Source organism: Mus caroli, unplaced genomic scaffold (genome assembly GCF_978045245.1).
Source record: "Mus caroli unplaced genomic scaffold, Mus_caroli_1 scaffold_7, whole genome shotgun sequence".
Lineage (NCBI taxonomy): Eukaryota > Metazoa > Chordata > Mammalia > Rodentia > Muridae > Mus > Mus caroli.
In genome coordinates, this window is record NW_028227262.1 from 140114685 (window position 1) to 140140944 (window position 26260).

Genomic DNA, 26260 nt, shown 5'->3' on the forward strand with positions numbered 1-26260 from the left:
TGTATAAACAAATATAAATTATGGAGTTATACTGGACATAAAGTTTAAAAAGAGGTCTGTGCATGCTAATAAGTTGCTATGTACTTCACTAGACTTTACTCCGTGAGGTACCTGAGTCACAGTGTCCTACTTCTCCTACTTCTGAAAAAGCACATCCACAAACTCCAGTGAATTATTGAAGTTATACCTACCCAATATTAATTTCATACTATGTAGTTAATTGTAGAAAATGTCCACTCTTCTCTGGAACAAAATATCTATGCAAAAACCCTAATAACTCAGGCAACTCAGGTTTGTTGAGGGGTCTTCTCACGCTGTTCCAAAGGTTGCTTAAGGCTTCCACAGGTCATGATTAGTACTCTGGTTTTATTTGGAATGGTACCTGATATTCACTCACCATTATCCCATTCTGCCATCTCCAAAGACCCACATCCCATCTGTTTATCCACAATCAACACTATCAAACAGTTTTTGTATTTTTGCATCCTAACCTTGTGGATTCATCAGCTTCTGCATTCAACATGATAGCTACATTCCCTGTGTTCTATATGTTCCCTATTAGAAGCCTTGTACATTTCAAAAATTTCACATACAAGCAAGGGTCTTATGTTGAAAGAACTAAAACTCTTTCCCAGAGACATGTTACCATTAATCATTACATTTCTAGCAAAACAAACAAAACAAAACAATTTCCTTTTCTCTGTGATGTAAATAAGGAAGCACCGTTTCTGAATGTGCAAGGTGGTTTTATTACTCTATATTCTTAACATGCACAACAAACATGGTAGATATGATGTGGAATGTGTGTCCTAGTGCTTCAAGACTTCTCTTTAAGAAAACAAGATAAGCTTCTTTCTGATGGGTGGGGCAGGGGACCTGAGAAACAACAACAACAACAAAACAATTTCAAACTCAACTAGTGGGGAGGAAAACTGGGACAAAACAGGGTAATGGGAGGTGAGTATGATCAAACATATTCTATGCATGTATGAGGTTGTCACAAAAAAAAAAAACACAACGTATTTTAAAAGAATGAACTAGTATGCGAACCACCATAGTGTCCAAAATGCATTATCAGGGAGGAAATAGGGGTACAATGTTTGGAGGAATTGCCAGAGATGAAAACAGGGCACAGGGAATTTGTGGGAGGATGATAAATAGATTTATTCCTGTTATACAGTGCAATTGTGGTGTGTACATGCCCAGAAATATGCAACACTAGGTACTGTATGCGTCTATAATTTATTGGGTATCAAGTGTACCTCAATAAGCACACCCATTCTCCTATGGCTTATATCAAATGAAATATTGTACTTTTGGTAATATAAAGCCTGTTAATGATGAGTACATGATGTTCTGTTGATAAGTTTTATTCCCTTAACACTTGAAGAGAATGTGAAGTTGATGGTCAGGCTCAGCTAATGATGAAGAGAGTTCTCAGACTATTCTGGAAGAAAATGAATATGGTACTAGTAAAAAAAAAGGAAACTGGTAGGAAGTAATCTCCTCCACACTATGGTTCTTTTAAATAATTCTTGTTTTGAACAATAGTATAATATGTGGAAGTAGATTTAAAAATTTGCATGAGCGGAAGTTTACTTAGTTGTTAGAATACAAATAGTTAAACACAAAACGCAACCTCCAAAGCTTCTTTCATGTAGAAACTTCAGAAAGCAGAAAAATAAGCAGCTTTTGCTCTATTTCTTTGCATAATAAAATAGTGAAAAAAATAAAATTAAAACATAAGTTTAAGCAATCTTTTCAAAATCACCCATGCAATCAACTTTATGCAGAAAATAGCCTATGTTTTGTATGTGTGAAAGTACATCTGTGAAAAAACTCAATTCATAACCCAACAACATGAGGAGATTCTAACTGAACACATATAATAATTCCTTGAGTCATTTTCAGTGAAAAATAAAGTTACCATGTTGAAAGTTTCTTAAGCATACAGCAGACAGTTCCCTGAAATGAGACTCTGAGCAGGAACCTGAAGTAATTCAGAATTACATTACTGCTCTCCATATTGCTGATCTGCAAGCCTCATATTTATTAAGCTCGAAGACATCTCGCCAATGTCTCCGATCCAAAAATGATTTAGCAAATAGTAGTTTGGGAAACGACCTTGCCTGCTACGTTGGTGAATTGGCAGTGATAATCAGAGCTGACCTCTGCCTCAGCTGGGGCCAGGGTTGGCATTTGTATAGGAACTGTGTCTGAAGGTTCCTGAGTATGAAATCATAACCATCACTGAACAGATATCATGTGATATCAGTTCTCCTGAAACACTGTTAGCAATGCAAAAAATAAGTACAGAAATAAACTTAATGTGAAAGTTGGATTTCAGATAGGGTAAAGAATTAATTTTGACAATGACAGGTGTGTGTGTGTGTGTGTGTGTGTGTGTGTGTGTGTGTGTGTGTGTTTAAATGCAGTTACTTAGCAGTTGCTGCATGTTACCAAAGCTCTTGCTGTATTTCTTCAACAGTCACAATTGCAAGGATCAAGTCCAAACACTTGTTTGGTTAGACCAGAGGATCAGAGACTAGGAATGCTAGAGCTGTTATGTGAGGTTCTAACACAGAATCTTTAATAATAAAAAAGTGCCAGCCAGGTGGGAATAGAAATGGCTGTGGGGGCTGGGGTGTTGTGGGTGCATACATTTAATCCCTGCATGCAGGAGGCAGATTCAAGTGAATCTACTCATTCAAGGCCAGCCTGAACTATAGAGCAAATAAATCCAGGACAGCAAAGGCTACCCAGAGAAGAATGGAGGAGAGCCTAATCCAGGTTCAAACCTAGAATAGACCTAGACTTCCCCTAACAATAGCTGCTGCAGCCACCAAGGAAAGGCAGCTCAGCTTACTCTCCTAGTAGTGTAGCCACCTCCCTGTTACTTATCAATGATATGATGCATGTTCCTGCAAGGCAGAAATAAAAACATTAAAGATCATTTGGTCAAACTTAAGACATTTTCCCAGATGCATGGCACTCATTCTAGAATGTTTCTCTCAACATTGCTGAAAGGAAAACTCAAAACTAAAATTTTTTATTTGTAAGACTTGCATTTTTCCACCCTAGTTAAAAGAAACATAATTATATACTTTACTTCAACCATTTTTTAAATTGGATATAAAATTTGGAGAGCAGGTCCTAACATTTTCAGTGTTTCCCAGCAACCATTCTCTGACACACATGTGTCTAAAATCTCTTCAAAAGGATGACCCAGTAATCAGGTTTTAAGGATTGTGCTGAGGCTACACAGATGAATTCATGTTTTTAACACTTATAAACTAAGTAAATAGTGATCATATTTAGGTAAATCAGCTTCAAGTATTTTATAAGTGTCTAATGACTTTTATTTGATTTGAATAAAAATAACACTAAAAAAAGATTGACAGTTAATAAAGTGACTGCAGTTGACATGTCAGCTAGGTCATGGGAAGTTTATATCCATTTGTGTTTGCTTCTGGCTAAAATGTGGCATGCATAGTTGATGGTAAAGATGCAAATTCCTCTTCCAAAGGGCTGTTTATATTGGTTAAGCAGCTTTTCCATGCAAAGCAGTGGGAAAACAGAAAGAAAACAGCTTCTCAGGCTGCTCAGGATTTGTTTAAATCAATTGTGTTAAAAAAAAATATGGCTTACAATTCCTTGCTGAAGTGAAGACTCAGGCAACACTTTTACATTTAACCCATTTAACCAACCTCTCAAGTCCTTGCAGAATAACACTAGTCTTGCATTATTACCACTGTGTCTCCTTCTACCCAAACACAAAAGCTTCAATGATGGTCATGGAACCAAAAACTCAAAAGTTTTCATTTTTAATCATAAATGGATAAACCTGACAATACCTTTTTTTCATCATAGAGGCAAGAAACCAGGGTAATACATTTTTTCTTAATTTCAATTCTGTTGAAATATTGTTTTTTATTTTGTTTTGTCCTGTTTTGTTTTGCTGTGTTTCCTTTTTTAAAAAAACTAGATGATTGCCAAGCCCTTGCTTCCTTCAGATGCACTGCACTCCTGGAAGTTTACTTCTGTGTCTTTTCAAAAGTATAAGATAATTTTCAAAATCTGAGAGGTGTTTCTTTATCATTACATAAAGTTAATTTTTCACAAGACCAGTACATTTTTAGACATAATTAAAATTTAGTTCACTAGCTCACTGAAGTAGCAGGTTGCTCTAATAGAATTTTAGTATGAATATCTGAAATCTTCACATTGATGATCTTCCTCTACCTAGTTCCTGGCAACCACAGGAAGAAGACATTGGGTACAGATAAATTGTTAAACTTCTGTGTCACCATGAATTCTTGGTATAATATATGGTCAGTGTTGAAAATTTTGGAATTTGGAAGGATATTTATAGACCTGAGAAGAGTCTAAACGTTTAGATTTCTAAATAATTGAAATCAAAAGTTGCCTATATGTTTTCCTTGTGTTTTTCTAAAGAAATCTATAAAATGGCAGATAAATGAATCACAGTGTTAGGTATATTGTTTATGTTTGTAAAGATATATTAACAGTATTGGCAGTACAGAGTAAAAGGGTAGAGACCAAAGCAAATTTTTATCTTATTTTGAATTATGGATTGGAAAAAACCACTTCAGACCACATAAATGAAAGCTACATTCAATCAACAAATAACCCTAAAGAAAATGACTGCGTTCTCCCTTTATCTCTTTTGTTTACTTGGAAACAATTCCAAAGTGCTCATGATTTATAAGCACCAGGAAAGACTTATTTAGGGCAAGCATATCCAACAGCTGGACTGCATGAAGCTCTTCCTGCTCGTTCTGCCACAGATCTTCTAAGTTTCATGGACAGTTCATGCACATATTGATAGAGATGGCTACCTACACATGACAGATGGCTCTAAGGACACCTAGCATGGTACCCATTTGATTAACAGAAGAAGACGCCTTCGTGAGAGTGGTGATTGAGCTCTTCTTTTAGAAGTGTGTGGCTTTTATTGTCATCTTCCTGTTGTTTTCTCTGTGAGAAAGATGCCCAGCTTAAGCAGAATGCCAGAGGGTGACAGTGACTGAGTGCTCTTAATTTGACTTCTTCGGCTAACTTTTGAGACTCTTAATATTTCAACACCAAACCTGTGGTCTTAAAAAGGAGTGACCTTGAACGTTTCTTCAGCTGTTTATTTTTCTAGGATTGTGTACAACAACTGTAAAAATAAATCTTAGTGTCCATATACAATGCTACATACATAGTTGGATCTCCTCTGGTATAAGTAATGTGAGACTTGGAGATCTCCAATGCTGTCCCAATTTCTCCAGGAGAACAGTGTCATCACAACCACTCAGGGAAATTCACATCTTCAAGACAGCTCAGTTTTCATTTAAAGAGAAAACATAGCCTTCATTTCAATACTCCAATTAAATAAAGACTGTACAAGAGAGAAAATCTACTTATTATAATTAATTTAGGCAACAACAATATTTTCCCTATATTCACCGATTTTTTTTTTCTTCCTTGGTACTCTTGAATAGCTAACGTTGCAGTAAACCAAAAAATGCATGCAATGTTGTATGCCACAATTATTTCCCAGGCTTGATACTGAGACTCTTAAGTTGTTTTGACTAGGCAGCTAATAGCAATTTAGATAATTCTGCTCAAATTCAAAGACATGTGATGCAAATCCATGGCTGTATTCCAGCACATTCTTCTTGTCAGAACCATTTAAATCACCATGTTACACACAGTACGTATTGAAACTCAACTTTAAGTGTTTTATTTTTATGTACATTTCTTTTTTCCAGAAATAAAATATCTAAATACAGACAGTGTAATGTTGTATATGTATAGCTTTCAACAATACTTGAGCTGAATAGATGCTTTGTATATTAAATTTGTCTTTTTAATGGAGTTCACAGCTACGTTGATAAAATTGATTCCTTAGATCTTTTTTTCCTTTTTAACCAATAACAAGCAGAGAGACAAGTACAATTTAATATTAATAAGCAGCTCAAATAACACTTGGTTAAACTATATACAGTACAAACCATTCATACAAATGAAGACTAGGATATTGAGTTTGTTACAATATGTGTAGTAAAGATAAGACAGACACTTATAACTTACATGGTGTCTGCCCGGCATTTCCCTTCTTAAATAATGATCAGAACTTGTGTTGTTAAGCAGCCTTAGTTGGTATCAACATTGCAAAGTTCCGGTGATAGGCAAGAAAAGCTGTAATACCAGTGTCCGCCCACATGTAAATTCCAAATGTTTGCTGATCTTTACTGAGAACAAGCTCCTCCCTCCATAGAAAGAAAAGCCATCCTGTATCACCTTGAATGTGTCTACTGTATGCTGGGGGAAAGCTACTACACTGTGTTGTGTTCATAAAATAAAGAATACTGAGCTCTAAAGACACATTTTTTTCCATTTAACAAGCATATAACTCCTACAGTAGTATTCACCAGCACAGCTACTCCAAGCAGTAGGAATGCATGAGTGGGGATTATTGATTAGCATGGACTCAAGACCTTAAAAGAGATTTCTGTAACAGCATGTTAGACACATCCTCTGTCTAGTTAATTCTTTTTGTTTGATCATAGTTTGTCCTGAACCATCATGAGTCAGACAATGAAAGCTCTCTCACAGGGAACCATGATAGATGTGAGCTGAAATGTGCAAGAATGGATGCTCATGGGCCTCTATTCATGACAGCATGTCTTCAGATGAGACTCTGAGATCTATGGTGATTTACAACTATGCTGAGAGATGAAGCTGACTGTGCAGAAATTACATCAATTGTTTTCCACTAGCATGTGCGCACCAGTCAACAAGAGCAGCAGGGTAGACACATTCCAGGCAACAGATGTGACCTTCTTCCTTAAGGTGACAGCCCTGTCCTATGACCTTTAACTCCGCAGGCTTCAGTCTCAGGCCCTGTTCATCTTCATCCGGATGGAAAGTAAGGTGTGTCACTGTGATAGTTGTAGTCAGGGCATACCTTCTGTACTAGTTTATAGTCTGTACTATAAAAGGAAATGTAAATACAGATCACCTTGAAGGGCTTAGAGCAGAGCCAGGACACGTGACTTTGGGTCTGCTCCTGGTAACAGGTTTTTGAAGGGTCGTAGTTGCAGAGTGTGTTCTTGGTGGCCTTGTCAACCTTCTCATACTCAATGCGACAGTTGAAGGACTTGGAATCTTTAGCATCAATCACGGTTTGTTGTGCCAAATCGAATTCCACGATTTTTGTTGGGGGCACCAAGCTGACAGATACATTCCCTTGACCAGTGGAGTTATGCCTGAAATATACACTAAAGGTTCCATTGCCGTGATCTACAATTTTCCCAGTTATCAACAGGTTTAGCTTCACTGTTTTGATGTTGGAATGAAAATCACCCCATCCAAACATTTTCTTAAACTTGCCAGTTTTAACAATGGGCCGTCTTTTGGCCCTGGGCCGAGGCTCCTGAAGATCTGTGGAGTTCCTCAGCCAGTCCCAGAGGTCTTGCTCAGAATAAGGTTCTGGGGTGTCATAGCGCAGGTCCAAATCTGTGTCATTTTCTTTACCACGGAAAGTCTGTGAGAGGAGCCGACTGATAGACAAGTCTTTGCTGCTTTCTGTCCATATGTGCTTTAGTGTGGATTTGCTGCTCCCTGACTTCAGAAGTTCCGATTTCCCACCATTTGTTAGGTTGGCACACGTGACCTGAGAAAAGAATTTAAAACATGAGTGTTTATTTACATCGCCACATCTAAGAATAGGCAACACATGCATTCCAGCCCTTGCTGAGAGGCTTAGAATTAAATGATGACTTTTTTTTGTTATTGTTCTTAAAAGCACCTCCAGTATCCGGCCACTGTTTATTAGGCTGAGATAAAATACCACTTCTATTTTTACTCAACAGTGGGAAAGGGGAGGTGTGGGTGGCTAAAAATCACCAAGCCTGACCTGAAGATCCATATAAACATTACTAAAAGAGGAAAAGACTGCCTAGCATGAGTAAGCCAAATTGAATTCAAATATCAACTAAACTACAATAAATAATCTCTCAGCACCAAAACCCACCTTGGAAGTAAACTTTTATAATCGTTATGTTATTTTAGGCTTCAGAATCACCACAAACTCTAAAACTATATGATCCTTATAAATATGATAGCTGATACCCTATTTATCTTTAAATTTTTGATTGCTTATGTGAACATTATATTAGAAACAGTAGTTTTACAAAGAGAGTGTGGCATGTCTTAACTTATCAACACACAAACACACACACATACACACACACACATACATACACACACAGAGTCACACATCCTTATTATCACCATCATAAGCACCAGACATAACACATATGTTATTTTCTTTTAATTTCAGGGCTTAAAATGTGGTTTAAGAGAAGAGAAGTAAGCTAATATTCACTAGCAGGTAGATATTTGACAATCTGAAAAGCATATAAAGTTGGGAGATCACTTCCAGTGAGATTGTAAGAGTCACATTTGGAGGACATTCTCCAAGATCTCGCCTTTCCTTTGTGAAACAATTTCTCAAAGAGCCCAGGGATTCAAAGTAACCAGTTCCCTAATGGCTTCAAAGCAACAATTAGAACCACAATTTATAAATACAACCCAGAACCTACAGGAAGCAACAGCCAATGAAGGCAAACCATTGGACACATGGACTGACTCATTTGGCTGAGGTTGCTGAAGGAATTCCCCCTAGATGCCCATCGTAAAGCTAAGTTTCCCAATAAAGTCCTTTCTTAAACCCGAGTCTGATGACTAAGTGAGGTACATTAGGATGACTGCACATCAGCGTCTCATCTAAAAAGTTCTGAGAGTAAAAAAATAACTGCTAAAAAGCTCTCATAAGTGAGATGCATTAGGAATCAGAACTGTGTTCTAAACCAGGCCTACCTGTATCTGTAGACATATCCATCCTCTTGTTATGACACAGATCCCTACCAATGATATTCTTCTATCAGATGCTGATGGATAGAGTCTACACTACCTCCTGGACTCTATAAGCATAGTAGTCAGAGTTTATTCCCCAACCTGCCACTTCCTTAAGACAGCATATTGGTGTGGGACCATTCTCACAAATAGTCAAAGTTGTTTTATTTTAAAAACTGCTGACCTTAACAAATACTGTACTGATTTCCATGTGAGATAAAATATGATTTTCCAGTGGGTTTTTATCTCATGCCTTTAAAAAACCGAGGCTAAAACACTGGAGAAGCTAACACACACACATACACACACACACACATACACACACACACACACAAAAAAAACTAAAAAGCAAACAACAACAAAACTTTCAAGTTTAGAGTCTATATCCTGTTGTATGCTCTTTGCATCTCCAAGACTAGAGCTATGCAACCTATGCCAACCTGGACACATACAAGCAGACAGATAAATAGAGAGGATCATATTCTAAAAACAGGTTGTGTTGCAGAAAGAATAGACAGATAACAGTATGGGCATTTTCACACTTAAAGAAAGTTAAGGCCAGGCTTCTGTTCACTGCCATTCTTCAGACTGTTAATTTATCACCAAGCATACAAATCAAGACTCTAGTGTCATGAGAAATGGATCAGATAGAGCATTCCCATCGTAAGTAATGCAGGGGATTGGGAGAAGTGAATTTTTGCTGCCAAGTTTCTTTTAGAAGACATACTAACTCTTCTTTCTCCTGTCAGTCTTGTTCTGCCCTTACATTGGTTTCTCTATTCTCCCTCTACCCAAACTGTTTGCTATATTTTCTCCTCATTATTCAAGAATGGGTCAAATTCAAGAAGCATTCACAATTAATAACAGCAAAATTTTAACATAGACAAAATACTATGAGCTAAAGAAACAAATTAGAAGGCAAATATTATTTAATAGAATGGAATTAGGCATAGGAATGTGTATAAAATAAGTATAAAATTAATTTCCCAACAATTCCTTTGCCTAATTATATCAATTTATTATGGGCTAATATTAGTATCTCATATAAAGTGAAAATCATGATAGTTTCAGAGTTAATATTATCCAACATAATAATAAAATAATAGAACCAGTTAAATTTATTTTGATAATTCCCTAAATTAAATGCACTTCAAAGTATACTATCTTAGGATGAAGTGATAAATTCAATTATTGAGCCCTTGCCAGCAGATGTCCTGGATTCAGTACCCAGTAATGGGAGAAAAGGCATTAGTAAAGGTAGAAAAAGACATTTACAATGGTATGACACAGGCAGCTATTATAACCTATACTGTATGTAATTGGTGAGACTAGTAGTGATCCTTTAGTTTTTAGAATGTTTTTTGTGAGTATTTGCCTTTTATATTTCAATAACATCTACTTTGTAGATAAGCATTCAAATGTGTGCCTGCCTATACAAGGCTCATCTTTCTATAATTCTCTTAGAATAAAGAAAATAAATCCATATACTCTTCTCTGATTCTTTTCCTTAGAGTTAGATGTATTTCTATTGTTTGGCCAGCAAAAATAAATTCAAGCATGCACGGAGTGGCTTTCATGGCACTTTATCTCAGAATCAACAAAGGACAATAATGGGATATTTGTGTCATTCACTTGTTAACAAAGCTATCTTGAAGTTGTCCCAAGACAGAAGGGGAAAAAACACTTACCGTGCAATTTATCAACAGAAGATAGGGAATAAAAGGGGAAAATTGCAGAGGTGGGGCATATGACTAAAAGAAGAACCACTGTATCCATGATATGCTATAATTCTAATAAACAAACAAACCTCTTTTTGGACAGAACACCTATTGTTCATCTCTAAATTATATTCTGCACATCCATAGTGATTAGAAATATAGACCACGTGTATCTAAGACTAGGTTCTGTCCTAAAAACTCTTATGTGTAAATCTTATTTATTGTATAGGAATTTATTTTTTCCAATCTGGAAACTAGGAATTATTGCCCATATCTCTCACAGGGATAGTGTAAGGATTACATAGGAAACTTCATTCAAAGCACCAAGAAAAGTCTCCAGCATCGCCGCCATCAGTGTCAATAACTTATAATCATCACAATTTTACATGTGGCTTATGGACATGAGTGCTCATGGGGAATGTGATGGTATTTTCAAGTAGCAAAACTTTCTAAGAAAAAACCTGTCTTTAGCAGAGCTGTAAATGTAAACAACTTTTTAAACAATATAATTCTAAGAGTGAGAGACAATGGGCAAGATACATGCCAAAAGTTTTATGTGAGAAAGAATAAAATAGATTCTAGAAACCTGCTGTACAGAATTGTGACTCCAGCCAGCAAAATAGTATTAAATACTCACAAATTGGTTCAAAAGGCATCCAGAATGGGAAACATGTTCACCAAAAAAATTATAAAATATATCTTAGCAGACTTAAGAATGTATATTGGATCTAATAATTAAATGTGCTGAAATAGTTTTTAAAGGAGGGGGCACATTGTTTTCAAGTGAACGTGACAACCTAAGAAACATGGACAGTTAAGTAAGCAGTAAAAGTCCAAGTCACAACGGATGAGTGTAATCTCCGCTATTAAATAGCTCAACCACCAAACTCAATAAATGGCTTTGCCTTAGGCCGTCGGGTGCAAAGCCTTAAGCAGTGAAATCAAGAAAATCTAGAGTGTGGCTTCCAAATCAAAACACTTTCCAGAAGTAACTGTCTGCCGTACCTTTATATGCTACACACTCTTGCTTTATCTTTCACTTAGTTGAGGAGAATAGGACAATATCTATGGGAGAATATCAATAATAAAATACGAAATTAAAAAAAAAGCCTTAACAATAGGTCTCTTGATGTCTTCAATATTAACTACTGTGATTTCTTTTGTCTTATGAATTCAATAGCTGTGGGATGAGACTCAGTTAATAAGAACTTCAGCAGAGAAAAGCAAAGATAAACAGTGCATGAATGGTTCTTGATCGCAAGGATTTCACAGTCTAATCTGAGGATCAGCATTGTGATGCTACCAGCAGCACGTGTAATAGTCTGAAAGATGCACAGTTTAAAAGCAGCATGGATGTAACACAGGAGATGATCCTACGATCTGGAAGATTACATTGTTTTGATTTTTACACAGTAGATAATGAGCTAAATGGATTCTTCTATACATGTGGAGAATAATGTAGAAAAACATCAAAGCCCAGACAGGAACATGACAAAGGATGACATGGAAAATAGTCTCCTACCATGTCACTGTAACTTGAGTATCTCCTCTCTCTGTCTATCCCTGACCTCCCTAGAAACTGCCATCTACTTACTCCCTTCCTGAGTTCAAACTTTTATGTTCCACTCATAATGAAACAAAGCCAAGTAAGATCCCCATCAAAACCAGAGATGAATGTGTAAGGAACTACATGTATTATTAGATAGTTTGATGCAGACATTCCATGATGCAAGTGTATATGTGCGTGCGTATAGATGCATCAATATGCCTACACCATACTTTGGTACACCACAGTAGATTCACTCTTTTATTTGTCTACAGGATGGAGATTAGGAAGAGAGAGACCACAGGAGGAAAATCTTGTTTCTGGACTCTAGGAACTTTGTCAGCTACATAGGTGGTCCATACAGGAGACCACCTCCATATTATGGATGCTTTACTATTAAATTTAATTTTAATCTAGGTCATAGAGAATTATTGAGATTGGGTTTGGCTTTGTTTTTCAGGTTGGTAATCCTGGAACTAGAAAAATCAACCACTAGGCATCGAAAGCAGATTGGTAAAGGAAAATCTTGAGAGCTGAGAGGCTAGTTAAATTATTAATTGCAAGATTTGTTGAGGAAATCAGGAAGAAGTGAAAGAAAGGGGGAAAGAGAAAGACATGAATTTAACCAATGTTTCACAGATAGAAATAAATCAATTTCATACTTTATATTTTTAACATTTATTATTTTGAGACAGAGTCTCACTACATAGCTCAGGCTTGAACTCATAATCAGGATCCTGTTTCTACATCGGGAGTGTTGAAATTATTGTGGGCCACCAAGTCTGACTGAATTTGATTATTTACTGATGAAAGGGAAACACAAAAAGGCTGAAAAATAATGAACTTTCTTATATTGTAAAGAGTGCCAATCTAACAATTATCTGAGATACAAGATTAAATCTCATAGAAGCATCTACAAATAATTATTGCTGTCCAACTGGAATGTCAAGACATGGATCTGAGGGGGTAAGAACTCAGCGAGTTACAAAAATCAAAGCATTCTGAAAATCTTCTTTTGAAATATTTTTCTTATAACGTTACAAAGAAAACCTGAAATGTTTGCTGATTTTTCTCTTCCAAATAATGATAATGATGTCTAGAAGGTATGTTTGTCTGTGTGCCATCCATTTAAATGTTTTAAAGTATGTTCATTTTTAAGACTATGCATCTTGAAGAACATAAGCATTAAGCACAGAGACAGAGTGTGGTTCTGAAATGAAATATTTATATCTGAGGCAGGAGCCTTGAATGGAAATATGAAGGAAACAACGACCAATGCAAGTGAAGTGTGGCCATTTAAGACTAGTTCTGTCTTGGTTGATCCGTCTTTATATGTCATATGGCCAAGCTTTTAAAATTTTCTCATTATTGACTTCCTATCATGCCAAAGTGCTATTGCAGAATTATTGAAAAGCAATATGTTTTTTATGAAATAAACCATCCTTCAACTTCCCTCCCTGAACTACATTTCAGGCCTTCTGTAAAAGAGGTCCTACAAACACTCATATTTCCACAGTTATTAAATCTAATGAGATGCCGCTTAACTTTCATCAGCTTCAACACTGTACTGTTGATCTATTACTATTGGATATAGATACAAATAATCCTACATCTACCTTGAAATTTTATTTTTACTGTATCGTGTTGGAGTGCTTGAAACCAAAAAGAAAAAAAAAATTGAGACAACTTGATACTTAAGCAATATTGCTGATGAGTGAGAAACTAATCACCAAATAACCAGCTGTATGATTACAAATTAATTTTGTCACTTTATGATTAATGTGCTGAATATCTACTTCAGAACATCAGGTAATTCTAGTTACAGGAACACTTTATCTTTGGCATTATAATTAGCATCTTACATATAGTATTGCATTTTATTTAAGCCATATGCACACATACACAAACATTTGAGCTTACTAATAGAGTTTTAAAGTTCATATGATAAAACAACTACTTAATTATCCCCCAAGATAAAATCACTATTTTAAACATCCTGACATCCCAGTCCCTTCTCTGACATGAAAATTTAGATTATCTTAGTGTATAGGCTGTGTATAGGCTTTTTATAGAAAAAGTTTGTGTAAGATAAACTACAGGTTGATCTATACCTAAAAATATTTTCATTAGCCATGGACTTGCATTTGTTATAGATATTCATTCTTTTCGTATTTGTTTAGCTTCATTTTGATCTATTCATAAATTTAAGGCATTTATCTTTAAAAAGATGGATATTCTTGCATATGAAACTCATTTTCATAAAGTTCTCCCTCAACCATAACATGTTTACAGAACATACTTTCTACACTGTGGAGATGGGGATGCTTGGGGTATAAGAACCACTCGCTTAGTGTGTGATTAGTGTCCTTACAACTGTAGTTGCTTTAATAAAAACATCATTCATTTCTCAGTCACATGATCAAGATATGGGGGACGTGTAGCCCTCAAAGGCTTTCTTTTGAAACTTCAGGTGCTCCATTGCCAATATCTAGAACACCTGCATTATGCCTGATAAACTAGTGGAAATTGATTAGTGTCATAATGCATTAAAATATATCATTTTCTCTGTGTCAAAACTTGCAATGCAGTATCGCCTCACACTAGTTGAAGTAGTTCACATGAGGTTATGAAAAAAAAAAAAAAAAACCTACTAGTCAGATTGTGAATGAAAACAGCCATCATGGAAAGTAGAGATTTGTTTTAAGACATCAACTAGAACTACAATTTAATCCAGCAATCACATTAGTTGGTATGCATTTAAAAGAAATAAGATGAGTATCTCAAAGAGATATCTGAAATCTCATATGAAACCCATAACTGATTAGTGATACATGACACCCAGCTGCATGCTTATTTATGCATGAGCAGATTAAAACAGACAAAGACACACACACACACACGTAACAAGAGAACATGCAGAAGACATCCCATAAATTAAAGAACTCACTTATTGAAATACAATCACATACTCCATGCTCCAAAATAGATAAAAGAGTTGAATACTAGTTACCAGAGGATGTGACGGGAAAATGAGAGTCCACTTTCAACAGGTCCATACTATAATTTCCAAGTTATGGAATTCTAATAAACAGCATAGTGATTAATATTTATAAAATTGCAAATTTTAAGTAGACAAAAGACTAGTGTTTAGTGATCTCACCAAAAAGTGTTAACTATGTGAGATCAGGTTGTATTAAATTACTCACAGCAGCAATCTCTTTATAATGTAAGTATATGATATAACATCACATTTTTATACCTTGATTATGGACAATTTTTGTCATTTTTTGTCAATTATCTTTCAATAAAACTTGTCAGATAGCCTTCAATAGAACTAAAAGTAGATACATTTTAAAACTAAAAGTGAAACAAAATTTTGAGGAATAACCACAACAGAAATTATGAAATTTCCTCGAGTCTGCATCAGGCTTCAGAAGCAGACATGTTTCACAGTCTGCAGCAGGCAGGAGTAATTTCTGCAGGGATGAAGATCTTCTTTGAACCCAATCAATGCTGGGAGGGTGTGTGGCAAGGAAATCAAGAGAGTGGATGTTCTGATCAATCTTTATTAAGAACATAGATTGATATTAAGATTGGATAAATAAAGGCCTAAGCCATTAAGAAAGCACACATGCTAGGTTTGCCTACGTAGCCACTTCCAGATTGAAGCAGAAGAAACCGATGCTTGGACATCTGCCAGTAAAGGTTTACTTTCTTTTCTCTGCCTCTTGGAGCCAGTGCTTGGCTTCCTTGGTCACTTATTTCTACTCTTAGAATAGCCACTCTTCCCAGAGAATCAAGCAATCAGCTAGATGTGAACTGACAACTCTAAGATTATGAGCTAAGAAAAGAAAAAAAGAAAGAAAGAAAGAAAGAAAAACTATACATAAAGACAAACAAAACTTTCTTCTAACTTTCTTCTAAGTTAGGTTTTTTTTTTTTTACACATTTGTCATGGAGACAAAAAACTGACTAATACAGTGGCTTTGAATGAAGTATCATAGCTTTAATGTGAGTTCTTACATTTCATTATTAATATAATTTAGGGGTACTTTTTCAGTTATTAAATGCAGAGAACAGTTATAGAACCCATCCATTGAGTTTTTGTAAAGAATAAAAGGGTTTATGGCAAATATATAGGATCAAGCACAAGCCTATATATTTGGATTTATATTTGTCTCATTACACAAACTTTTAACAACTGGATAATTCTGAATAAAAACCAAAACAATAATTCCTCTTTAATAAACACATATACAGAACCTACTACCAAAGGAATAAACCAAGACAACCTGAACACATGTGAGAGAAACTCTACTGTTAGGTTATAAGACCATGAAAAAATGAGAACAAGATTTCAGACTACACACTGCTAAATTCATCCCATCTTCTGGAAAAAAAAAAGACACTTAGTCTTAGATGACTTAAACAAACTGAAATGGATATTTCATAGTTTAAACAATTCTCAGAGAAAGAGCAATCCAGTAAAGAAAGACCTTTCTGATAATGTTACACTGTAAGCAGGACAAAAGACTGACTTGTCCCCTAGTATATTCTATGTTGTCTTTAAGCCATTCATTCTCATCAGTTCGAAGATTTCCCAGTGGCCGTGTAAACCCATCCCATTCACCCTGTGGGAGATCACTCACTCCTAATACAGTACACCAAGTGCCCTGGGTGTTTCTGCAATAAGAGTTGACGCTAACGCATGTGTGAAAAAATTTAGATTTTTCTTTAATTCTGTTTTGTGCAAAACTCATAAGAATCATCTTTAAAATGTTCTGAGTGGATTAACACTTGGGCAGGGCATGATTTCTAGACAGCAGTGAAATGTTCCTGATAAGCGGCCTTTTCATCCTTTGAAAATGTTACCATTTCCACCACACTTCTTGTATACACATACACAGAAGTTTCTACATACTCTCATTAAATTGATGAGAAATTAATAATTATTAATCTACATAACCCTATTTAGCTATTCTCTCTAAATATAATTACAGATTATTCAGGTTTACACTGCCAAAGTTCTGTTCTCATTAATATATGTGTGAAAATTCACAGTGACAAAACAATTCAGAAAGATATGCCTAACTTCTTCTATGACATCTTTGTGAAATATGTACAGAGCATCTCATGTGAGGAACCCTAGGTACATAGTTATAATAATGAACAAATTGTTCCAAATAGTATAATGAAGGTCTATTTCTTCATTAATGCAAAGTCACTACTCATCATTTTTCAATATACATAAAATGGTTAAAAAATGTGCCAGTAAATCTAGGTTTTCCCTGGCAGAGGAGAACTGTACTCTATATATGTATAACTTCTATCTATCTGAATCAGTGATCAGAATTAATGACTACATGGCAAGGCCTGCTGTGTAGAAGCAAATGGATAAATCTGTGGATGCTTAAAGTAAAATAATGCACAGGTAGGTCTACCATGGACCACAGCAGGAAGTATTATTTTACACTCTAGTAGCATTTGCACGTGTTATGACATTCAAATATTCATGGGCTGGAAACCTTTTCTCCAACATATCCAGAGATGGTTGAATCTTAAAGAGGTAGACCTAGCAAGAGGTAATTATGTCATGGAGATTCCAAACTCAGAAACAAGTAATATACTTCTTAGGGGAGTGAGTGAGTTCTCACAGACTGGCTTAATTACCAGAAAACAGACTGTTATGAAAGGAGCCTCTTTGGGTCAGCTGCCCACTGTGTCCTCATGCATGTGTTGCTGCTGTGTAATTCTGTTCATGATTGACCCAGAATGAAGCCCTCACAAAGTGACCCAAGTTTGGACTTTTTAAGCTCCTTAATCATAAGCAAAATTAAACCCCTTTTCCTTATAAAACATTCAGTCTCAGGTATTTTGCTATAGCAACACAAAAAAGACCAAGTTGTGTTTCAACCTTTCAACAATGTGTATACACATATGCCAAGATGTATATGAGGACATATTTTCATAAAACATATTTATGTTAGTTAAATTTTGCTCTTTTATGGCTAATATGTTGTACAGCTTACCAGAAAATGAGTTGTAATGAAATGAACACATGTCATGCATGTGTAATGAAATGAACACATTTGACCTTTTCTACATGGTATATAAGAACATATTACGTTGAAATAATCACACAATTTATTAAATAGGGGTTGGAATCCATTATCAAATGGTGATATTGATAATGTATACAATATTCCTATGAAATGCCCTGTGATATTGAGAGATTGATTTGAAAACCTTTCCTTAGACAAAGGAAGACATTCTTTTAGCAAACTGAATAAAGGAATTGCCAGATCTGTGGTGTTTAAAACCTGGATTATCTCAAAAGAAGTTATTTATGGTCTCTTTCATACCACACTATAACGCACATACACTGCTGAGAGAGCATTCTTGGTGCATAGTGAATAAATCAACCAATCCAGAAAAACAAAATGGGGCAAATCTCCTGGGAGTGCAGACCCTCCAAATTCTGTAAATATTTCAGGGGCCAGGGGTTTTCCCCAAAGCAGGAGAGAGCTGACATACTCTGGCTGCATTTTCCAAGAAAAATAAAGCATAGCAGAAAGATGGCACACCTTACTTCCTCCTTTTAACAAGAGTTGGAAATCTGTGGTTTGGATTGTGTCAAAACTCTTGGTATTACCTAAATGAATATCTTTGGATTGTGCCTCAATAGAAAAAGAGTGAATTTTTACAAAGTATATTTACCCAACAGGACCATAATCCAATTAACTATTAAACATAGCTCTGGGAAGGCATTTATATGGAAATATTAACACATCTATGACAATACATGTGCCACACACATGAATATGCACACATGAATGAACATATACAACCTGTTTCTCTGGAAAACTCTGAGATACACTTCTATAAAAAAAATCTTAGCAATATTCATAGTACCCATAAACACAGCCTGAATATCTGAAAAGTAGCCTCAGAAACACGTATACATATGAATGAATCTGATCTCATTCTTTTCCAATAGTCTGAGCTAGACTGGACTTGTACAACTCTGTTTTCTGCTTCCATGTTTCTGATAGCATGGCATATGAAGTATCGTAATTAAGAACCAGGTGGTAAACTGGATGATATTTATGAAGAGATATCCTAAACAAAGAAAAAATAACATCTAGATTTAGAACCTTATAAGGAAAGCTAATCAGAAAGCTGATATGCTTGTAGTATAACAAAAAGAACAGAAAGTAGCACTTTATTTAAAAGGAACTTGAATAAAGCAATTGCACTAAGCCAAAGTATATCTCAATAATATATTAAAGGAAGAAATAGGTCATCAACAGAATGGCTTGAACAGAAGAACCCGAAGACAGTGAGAACTCTAGGAGAGGCTGAAACAAAGAGATCAGATAAATATTAATTTGTGGTAAGAGCTCAACAAATCTCTAGCTCTATCTTTAATGCACCCTAAAATAGGATAAATAAGAAAGATGAGATTTCAGGAGACATTCCTCCTCTGTATGACCCCCATATAACTGTCATTCTGACACATCATTAAGTTACCTCTCTTTAAGGAGCTGGATAAGGGTCCACTAGAGGGAGCAGCTGGGACACATGACAGCTGTCTCTGTTCATGGTGCTGGAAGTCAGACAATTGAGTCACCAATGGTCAGAAAGTTCATAGAACAAAGATGAACAAGAAACTTTATTCCCACGACTGGATGATACCATTTCAGAAAGCTACATCTTCTATGAACTGGAGAAAACAGTTAGGAAGTTTGTTGCTCAAAGAACTATTAGAAGCTTTAGTCACCTGAAAAAGCTCTTATGAGTTTGTATAGCTTCTAAAGCATTGTTTAAAGACAAAATATTTAAGTTTGTTTATATACTGTAAGGCCCTCTAGGTCATTGGAACATATATCAGCATCTAGCATCATCTTAATCACATGGTTCTGGTTATATCAGTCATTTTCATATGTTCTCATTCTTCAAGTCACAGGACATTGCATAGGTTTCTTTTCGAATCCTTCTACCCATTCCTTTTTCTATAATAATTTTATATTCTCTAGATCAACTTAGGCCTCTAAATGAATCCATCAGTACTCCCATAACATTTTATAGCATTCCTTTGTAAATATACTACATATGTGAAGGAGGAAACACACATACACAGAAAATATAGAGAGACAGACAGACAGAAAGACAGACAGACATATTTCCATAGACTGTCATCTTCATTTGAGAGTCATCCCATGTGTTTCTATTGTTTTCTATTGTCCATTATTCAATCCACATACCAAACAGGTATTATACAGATATTCACTGGATGAATAAATATATGTTTGGGCAGAATGCCTATTCACATGCATCCACACCACTTTGCAAATGATATTTTCCCATAAGCAAATAGTAAGTTCACTTTCTGTACCAGATAGATATATGATGATGCAATCTTTCATGTGGGGTTTATCCAAGTCTCTAAACATGTAAAGTGATGAAAGGGAAAGGTTATCCACATTAACCAGTCAGAATTGTTACATTAAAATTTACAAATAAGTAAATTTTTATATTTTTAGTTTTTGAGATATAATTATAATTTTATTTCTTCACTTTCTTGCTCATTAACCCTCTTTTATACATCTCCTTTCTCTCAATTTCATACCATATTTTTTCATTAGTTGTTCTTGCTCTCATACACACACATTCCTAAATACATATGCATATTTTATTTTATTTCAAGAGATGAGTGAAAAGAAGTGAACATGCCTAAACCAACACAAAACAGCACTGTAAAAAAATGTGTGAGAAAAAAACATAGTGAAACAATCTGTTGGCCAACAAAAACAACACCAACAACAAAATAAAAAACTGGCATCATGCTCTGGGTTTTCATCTTTGAATTTCCAGAAATTTGATCCAAAAACAGTAATCAAAGAAATGCAAGTAAGAGTCAAACAGAACAGATTCCTTCAACATGAGTCTGTCAAACTTCCTGGAGATATTTTGCTTCTCAAATGGACATTTCTACTAGGAAATAATAATTTCCTTGAAGCAGGCAGTCAGGCATATGTTAGGTTATTTCCTTGAACAAATGCTCATTTGTTTGGGAAATGTAATCAGACTTTGAAATGTGAAGGAAAAAATCAAATTATGAATATGTTTCCAAATGTTTTAAATGATGCTAGAAAGGACCCATTAACAGCATGGATTAAAATGATATTAAAATGTGAATCTTGAAGCTTTTTTTGGCTTTATTCTATAAGGACAACAAATTATAAATAAAAGAAGGTTGGATGTGGTGTTTTTGCTTTGTGGCCACATAGTGAAAAATCCATGACTGTTAGAATAACAAAATATTTGAAGCTTAAAGACACTTTGGAAAGTATTTTATAACTTGAAAAGCTAATCATTATAGTTTTGAGCTTGTATGAGAAACCACAATGATTTAGAACAGATCAATTTGCGGTAAAGTTTTCTTAGCCTCCAACCCATTATTCGTGATGCAGAGGTTCCCTTATTGAAAGTCAGAGCTTAGAGTCTCCTTCAGGATTTAAATCAGCATGTCACATTAAGATAAGAAACTGACTCCTGTTCAAGGAGTCTCTTGATTCTGTGGAAGAAGAGAATGTTTGAAATTCAGTAACATTTGTCAACTCTGATTCAATAGGATGATAGCTTAAGGCTCTGCAACATCACAAGGTTCTCTAGGCTTGATTATGGTTTGGGCATTTTCAGGCCTAGGTCTAAACTCTAAACTGTGACCCTTGACCACTATGAGGGGGAAAAAAATCAAACAAGGCCCATTGTCACTGGTCTTTAATTAAATAAAAGATAAGACAGAGCAATTATTCTTCACAATGTGATAGGAAGGCTATTCAGTATCTCTTGTGCAAATATTATGTCCATTTTCAGAACATTTAGTTTTGAAAAAAAAAGGAAAGTCAAAATAAAAGGCATATTGTATTTTCTCTTCCTACCTAGCAAAATATAAAGTCTAAAAATCTACTAACATTTTTTTAATTTTTCAAAAATCACTTCCATGAAATTGTTTTTTATGTTATTTTTTTCTGTAACTCAAGTCACGCCACAGGTGTGGATTAAAGGCTTTGTTTTAAATTACATGTATGAGTATTTTGCCTTTGTGTATGTATGTGTGTGTGTCTATGTGTCTGTGTATTGCATTCATGTCTTGCTAAGGAGACAAGGCAATGGCATCAGACAAATATGGTCTATAGTTACATGGTTTTGAGCCAACACATGCATTCTGGAAATCAAACCATAGTCTTCAAGATGAACAACAAATGTTTTCACTAACTGATCCATCTTTTTAACCACAGAAGTCTAACAGACTTCCCCAAGCATCACTGGCTATTAATATTCAATGCTATTAGTTATTCTCCAATAACAAGACACTATTGATAAAGACATTATGTACTTAGGTCATTAAATATGGACTATAAGTTTCTACCAGTGAAGAAAAGTAAACAACAGTCAGTCTAACACAGATATCAGACCTGTAAGCTGCATTATCAACATGCTTCTAAATACATCCACTATGCAATCGTGGCACAAATATTATAGGAGCAATTAATCATATTTCGATGGAATTTAAGACCTACCCATCATATAGACCTCATATATGATACCAATAATGAGGCAAGAACTTGAGACTAGAAAATAGCACAGGGTACTCATATCAGTTCTCCTGGATAAAAATATCAATAATGAAAGAATACTTTACATCTTCCTTTCTGCCACAAGCCTAAAATTCACTGATTTTCATCAGAAAAATGCTACAGGAAATCCAGAGATTCATGAGCTGAGATATATTATGAAGATTATGTGTGAATCAGTGAATTTGCCAGTAGGGATGGCAAAATATATGTAATGTTGAGTAACAGCCCCAAATGTATCACTACATTGTTTTTAGAAAAATTACATATATCATGATCTCATATAAATATATGATGGAATGAGATGACTGTGTTTTCCTCATGTTGGAAACTTGTTTTACTTGGCTAGACAGGACGTGCTTTTAAAAATGAAGCCCTCTTTCTTTATGTAACTTTAGTTCTTTAAAGAGATTGAAAGAGTAATTTGTCTTCACTTAAATTTCCGTGTTAAATAGTCTTTGTGTCTAAATGCTTGTAATGTTTTATTTTGATATAATTTCTCAGCTACAAGTAATTTCACATACCCTTTATGTGAATTAACCAATTACATTTACTTACTTACATAATACATTGTTGGTCTTCGATTCTCTTGCATGGATTCAGATATTCATGTATGTGTTTATTTCTGAGCCATTTCAAGAGTAAACCATACCCATCATGTTCATTCATCCTTATATAAGTCTTGAAGGGATTCTTAAGTAAATGATGCATGTTCCTATGTAACCACATTGTAGTTAACAAAATCAAAACATTTAACATTAGCATATTGCTGTGATTTAATATGAATCAAGTGCAAAAATGACATCTGTCAGGCTAGTGACCATCCTATGGTGATAATCATGATTGAGGATTTTAAGGGTCATGCATTTTCTGTCTCTGGGTGCCATGCTCCTTTGGCTGCCTTTTGTCTGTTTTTTTTTTTCTTTACAACTGTTAAGTAATTTCTAAAATGTTCCTCAGTTAGGGTTGCACTGCTGTGCATTGACAGTCACTTTAAATAAAAGAAGTTTCTAGAACTTTAGACTGTCCACAATGTTATCAGGGGGAAAAAGTATCTCTTAATCTGAGAGGTTAGGAAACAATATTAACAGAAACTGTAGAAAGAATTATTTTGTACTGTGTTAAATCATTGCCTTGCAAGTCATTTAGAATACTTAATATAATTTTACAGGCAATTAATCTACATTATACACAATTGCTTTATATTGATAATAAACTCATTAAAACTTGTCATTTTTGTGGTTTCCTTCTCTTCTTAGTTTAGTTAAATGAGGCTAATGCTTAACATTTTTACTAGCTGAATTCACTGAACTGATCTATCAATCTGATGCTGACACTAGATTCATGCATCATTTAATGACAGAGAGACATTCTGATGATAATATGTTTTCTTCATTGTGCAACTATAATGCAAGCCTATATAATGTCTACTGCCTTGACCTAGTTGGTTTCAGAATATAACTAAAAGCAGTGATGAAGGAATGAAGAAAAGAAAGACACATAGTCAAATATCCAGTAAGGCACATGCTCTTTTGGAGATGCAGCAACAGCTTGGAAGCTCAGCGTGTTTATTCTATATCATTGAGTGAGGAGATCAGTTTAGAGTATACAGATAACTAAAGAGGAAGAAGAAGAGGAGGACGAAATGGAAGAAGAGGAGAAAATAAGAGATAGAGGAGGAGGAAGAGATAGAAAAGGAGAAGGAGTAAAAGGGAGAGGAGGAAGCAGGCTAGTTAGCTTGGTAGGAAGTCCTTGTAGGGGAGTGCTTTCAGATTGCAACCAATGGTGAGGAAGAAGCTGTGGCTGAGTTTCTACATGCACTGGTTTTATCTAAAGCTCAGTGTTTGCAACATCTATATTAGGACCAGAAGAAGTCTTTGATATTCTTCTGAGCTTAACATAGGGAAGGTCTTGTCATTCTCATGGCCCTGAGGAATTGGGGTCCTTGGCATGATCATTCCCATGTCAACAGCACACAGAACTCTGTCCACTATCTACAATTCATCAGTGCCTCAATGTGATCCTTTGAAATCAGCAATGGTGAAATAGATGAGGTTGCTGCTAAAATAACATGGGAGACTCTTTTATGCCAAACATTTTTCATAAGTAGAAGTACTGTACTCAAAAATAATGATTAAATCATAGTGCAAGTGTTACGGTTAATCTTGACTGCCAACTTAATTACATTTGAAATTAACTAAGCAGTGTGGCCTGGGCAGCTCTATGAAGGAATTTCTTCAAAGGATTCAGTGAATGAAGAAGACCTTTCCTCAGATCAGGCACCTTGTTCCAATGGTGGCCCAGAAATAAATGTCTAAGGAAACCCAGAGCTGCCTTTGCCTGCCCACAACCATCCATGGTTATCAGCACATTCACCCTGTTGCTGTCTCCACATTGTTCTCAATAGAATCCAGATTGTCTACCCTCCAGACATGAAGACTAGGGGCTCTGCAGGAATTCTTCAAGCCCTCAGTACCAGATTCAGGATTCCAAGCTAACTGGCCTTGTCACCTATGGCAGCTACCAGGTTCTCAGTCTCTACAATATGTACACAATCAGCACTGGATAATGCAACCTACACTATGTAAGACACTCCAATAAACCTTTGTAATGCTTATTCATTCTATCCATTCCATTCCTCTGGAGAACCCTGGATAGCAGAAGTACATGCTTACCCAGTAAAATAACAAGTCACTTGGGAAAAAAAATCAAGTAACACATATCATATAGAGTTGAGTATACTACTCTTTTTCTGTGCCCAAGATTAAACTCAAAGAACAAGTTAATAATAACAAAGAGAAGAAAAGAGGCTCAGTGCCTAAGAGGCAGCTCTAAATTATGACCTGGTCCTTTTAACCTAAAATCAGAAGATAGTTCTATAGTACCAGAGAAATCAAGAAAATTAAGAAGGAAGAGAAGGAGAAGGTTAATTTATTCCCCATTAATGCTACCATTTAACAAGCATGTGCATGAAATGATACCCTCATAAATGGGCATATTTGGAAAATATACATTTCACCAAGAAAAGATGTCATCAGTCTTTCATGGATGTGGGATTCTGAATTCAAGCATGACCTTAACCACGATCCCCAAAGGAGCTAACAACTGGATCACATCATTCCTGTTACATTGTGTTCTCATACATATAGACAACTGCAGCCAGCAAGTACTACACAGTCAGATAGCAATGAATTCCAAGGTCATAACCTCTGAGAGAGAGATAGTCTTATTCTAAATAGAAACATCAACACCCTTATAATAGCATGACCTGGAGAATTAGAGATAATGTATATTAACTGATAGAAGGTAATCATTTAACTTCTACTGTTTAAGATGGCCATAGGGCCATGCCTCTCTCCTGGCTGCCTGAAAGAGATGGCCCTGAAGACATGACAGGTACATGGGAGAGTCGGCAGGCTAACCAACTC

At 35.5% G+C, this 26260-nt stretch overlaps 1 protein-coding gene across 2 annotated transcripts in view; it reads right to left on the reverse strand.

Annotated features, from left to right (window-relative positions):
• Window positions 1–5724: 5724 nt before the first annotated feature.
• Nxph1 (neurexophilin 1) overlaps window positions 5725–26260 on the reverse strand; it is a 302681-nt gene continuing 282145 nt past the window's right edge. Inside the window, exons 3-4 of one of the 2 annotated variants that reach the window (XM_085840821.1) lie at window positions 7033–7684; window positions 5725–6923 (exon numbers count right to left, since the gene is read on the reverse strand). In XM_085840821.1, coding sequence (XP_085696947.1) covers window positions 6766–6923; window positions 7033–7684 — 810 coding nt within the window. In that variant the 3' untranslated portion in view covers window positions 5725–6765. Of the gene's footprint in view, window positions 7685–26260 lie in introns of both variants that reach the window. The other variant, XM_021165241.3, reaches the window with a different exon arrangement.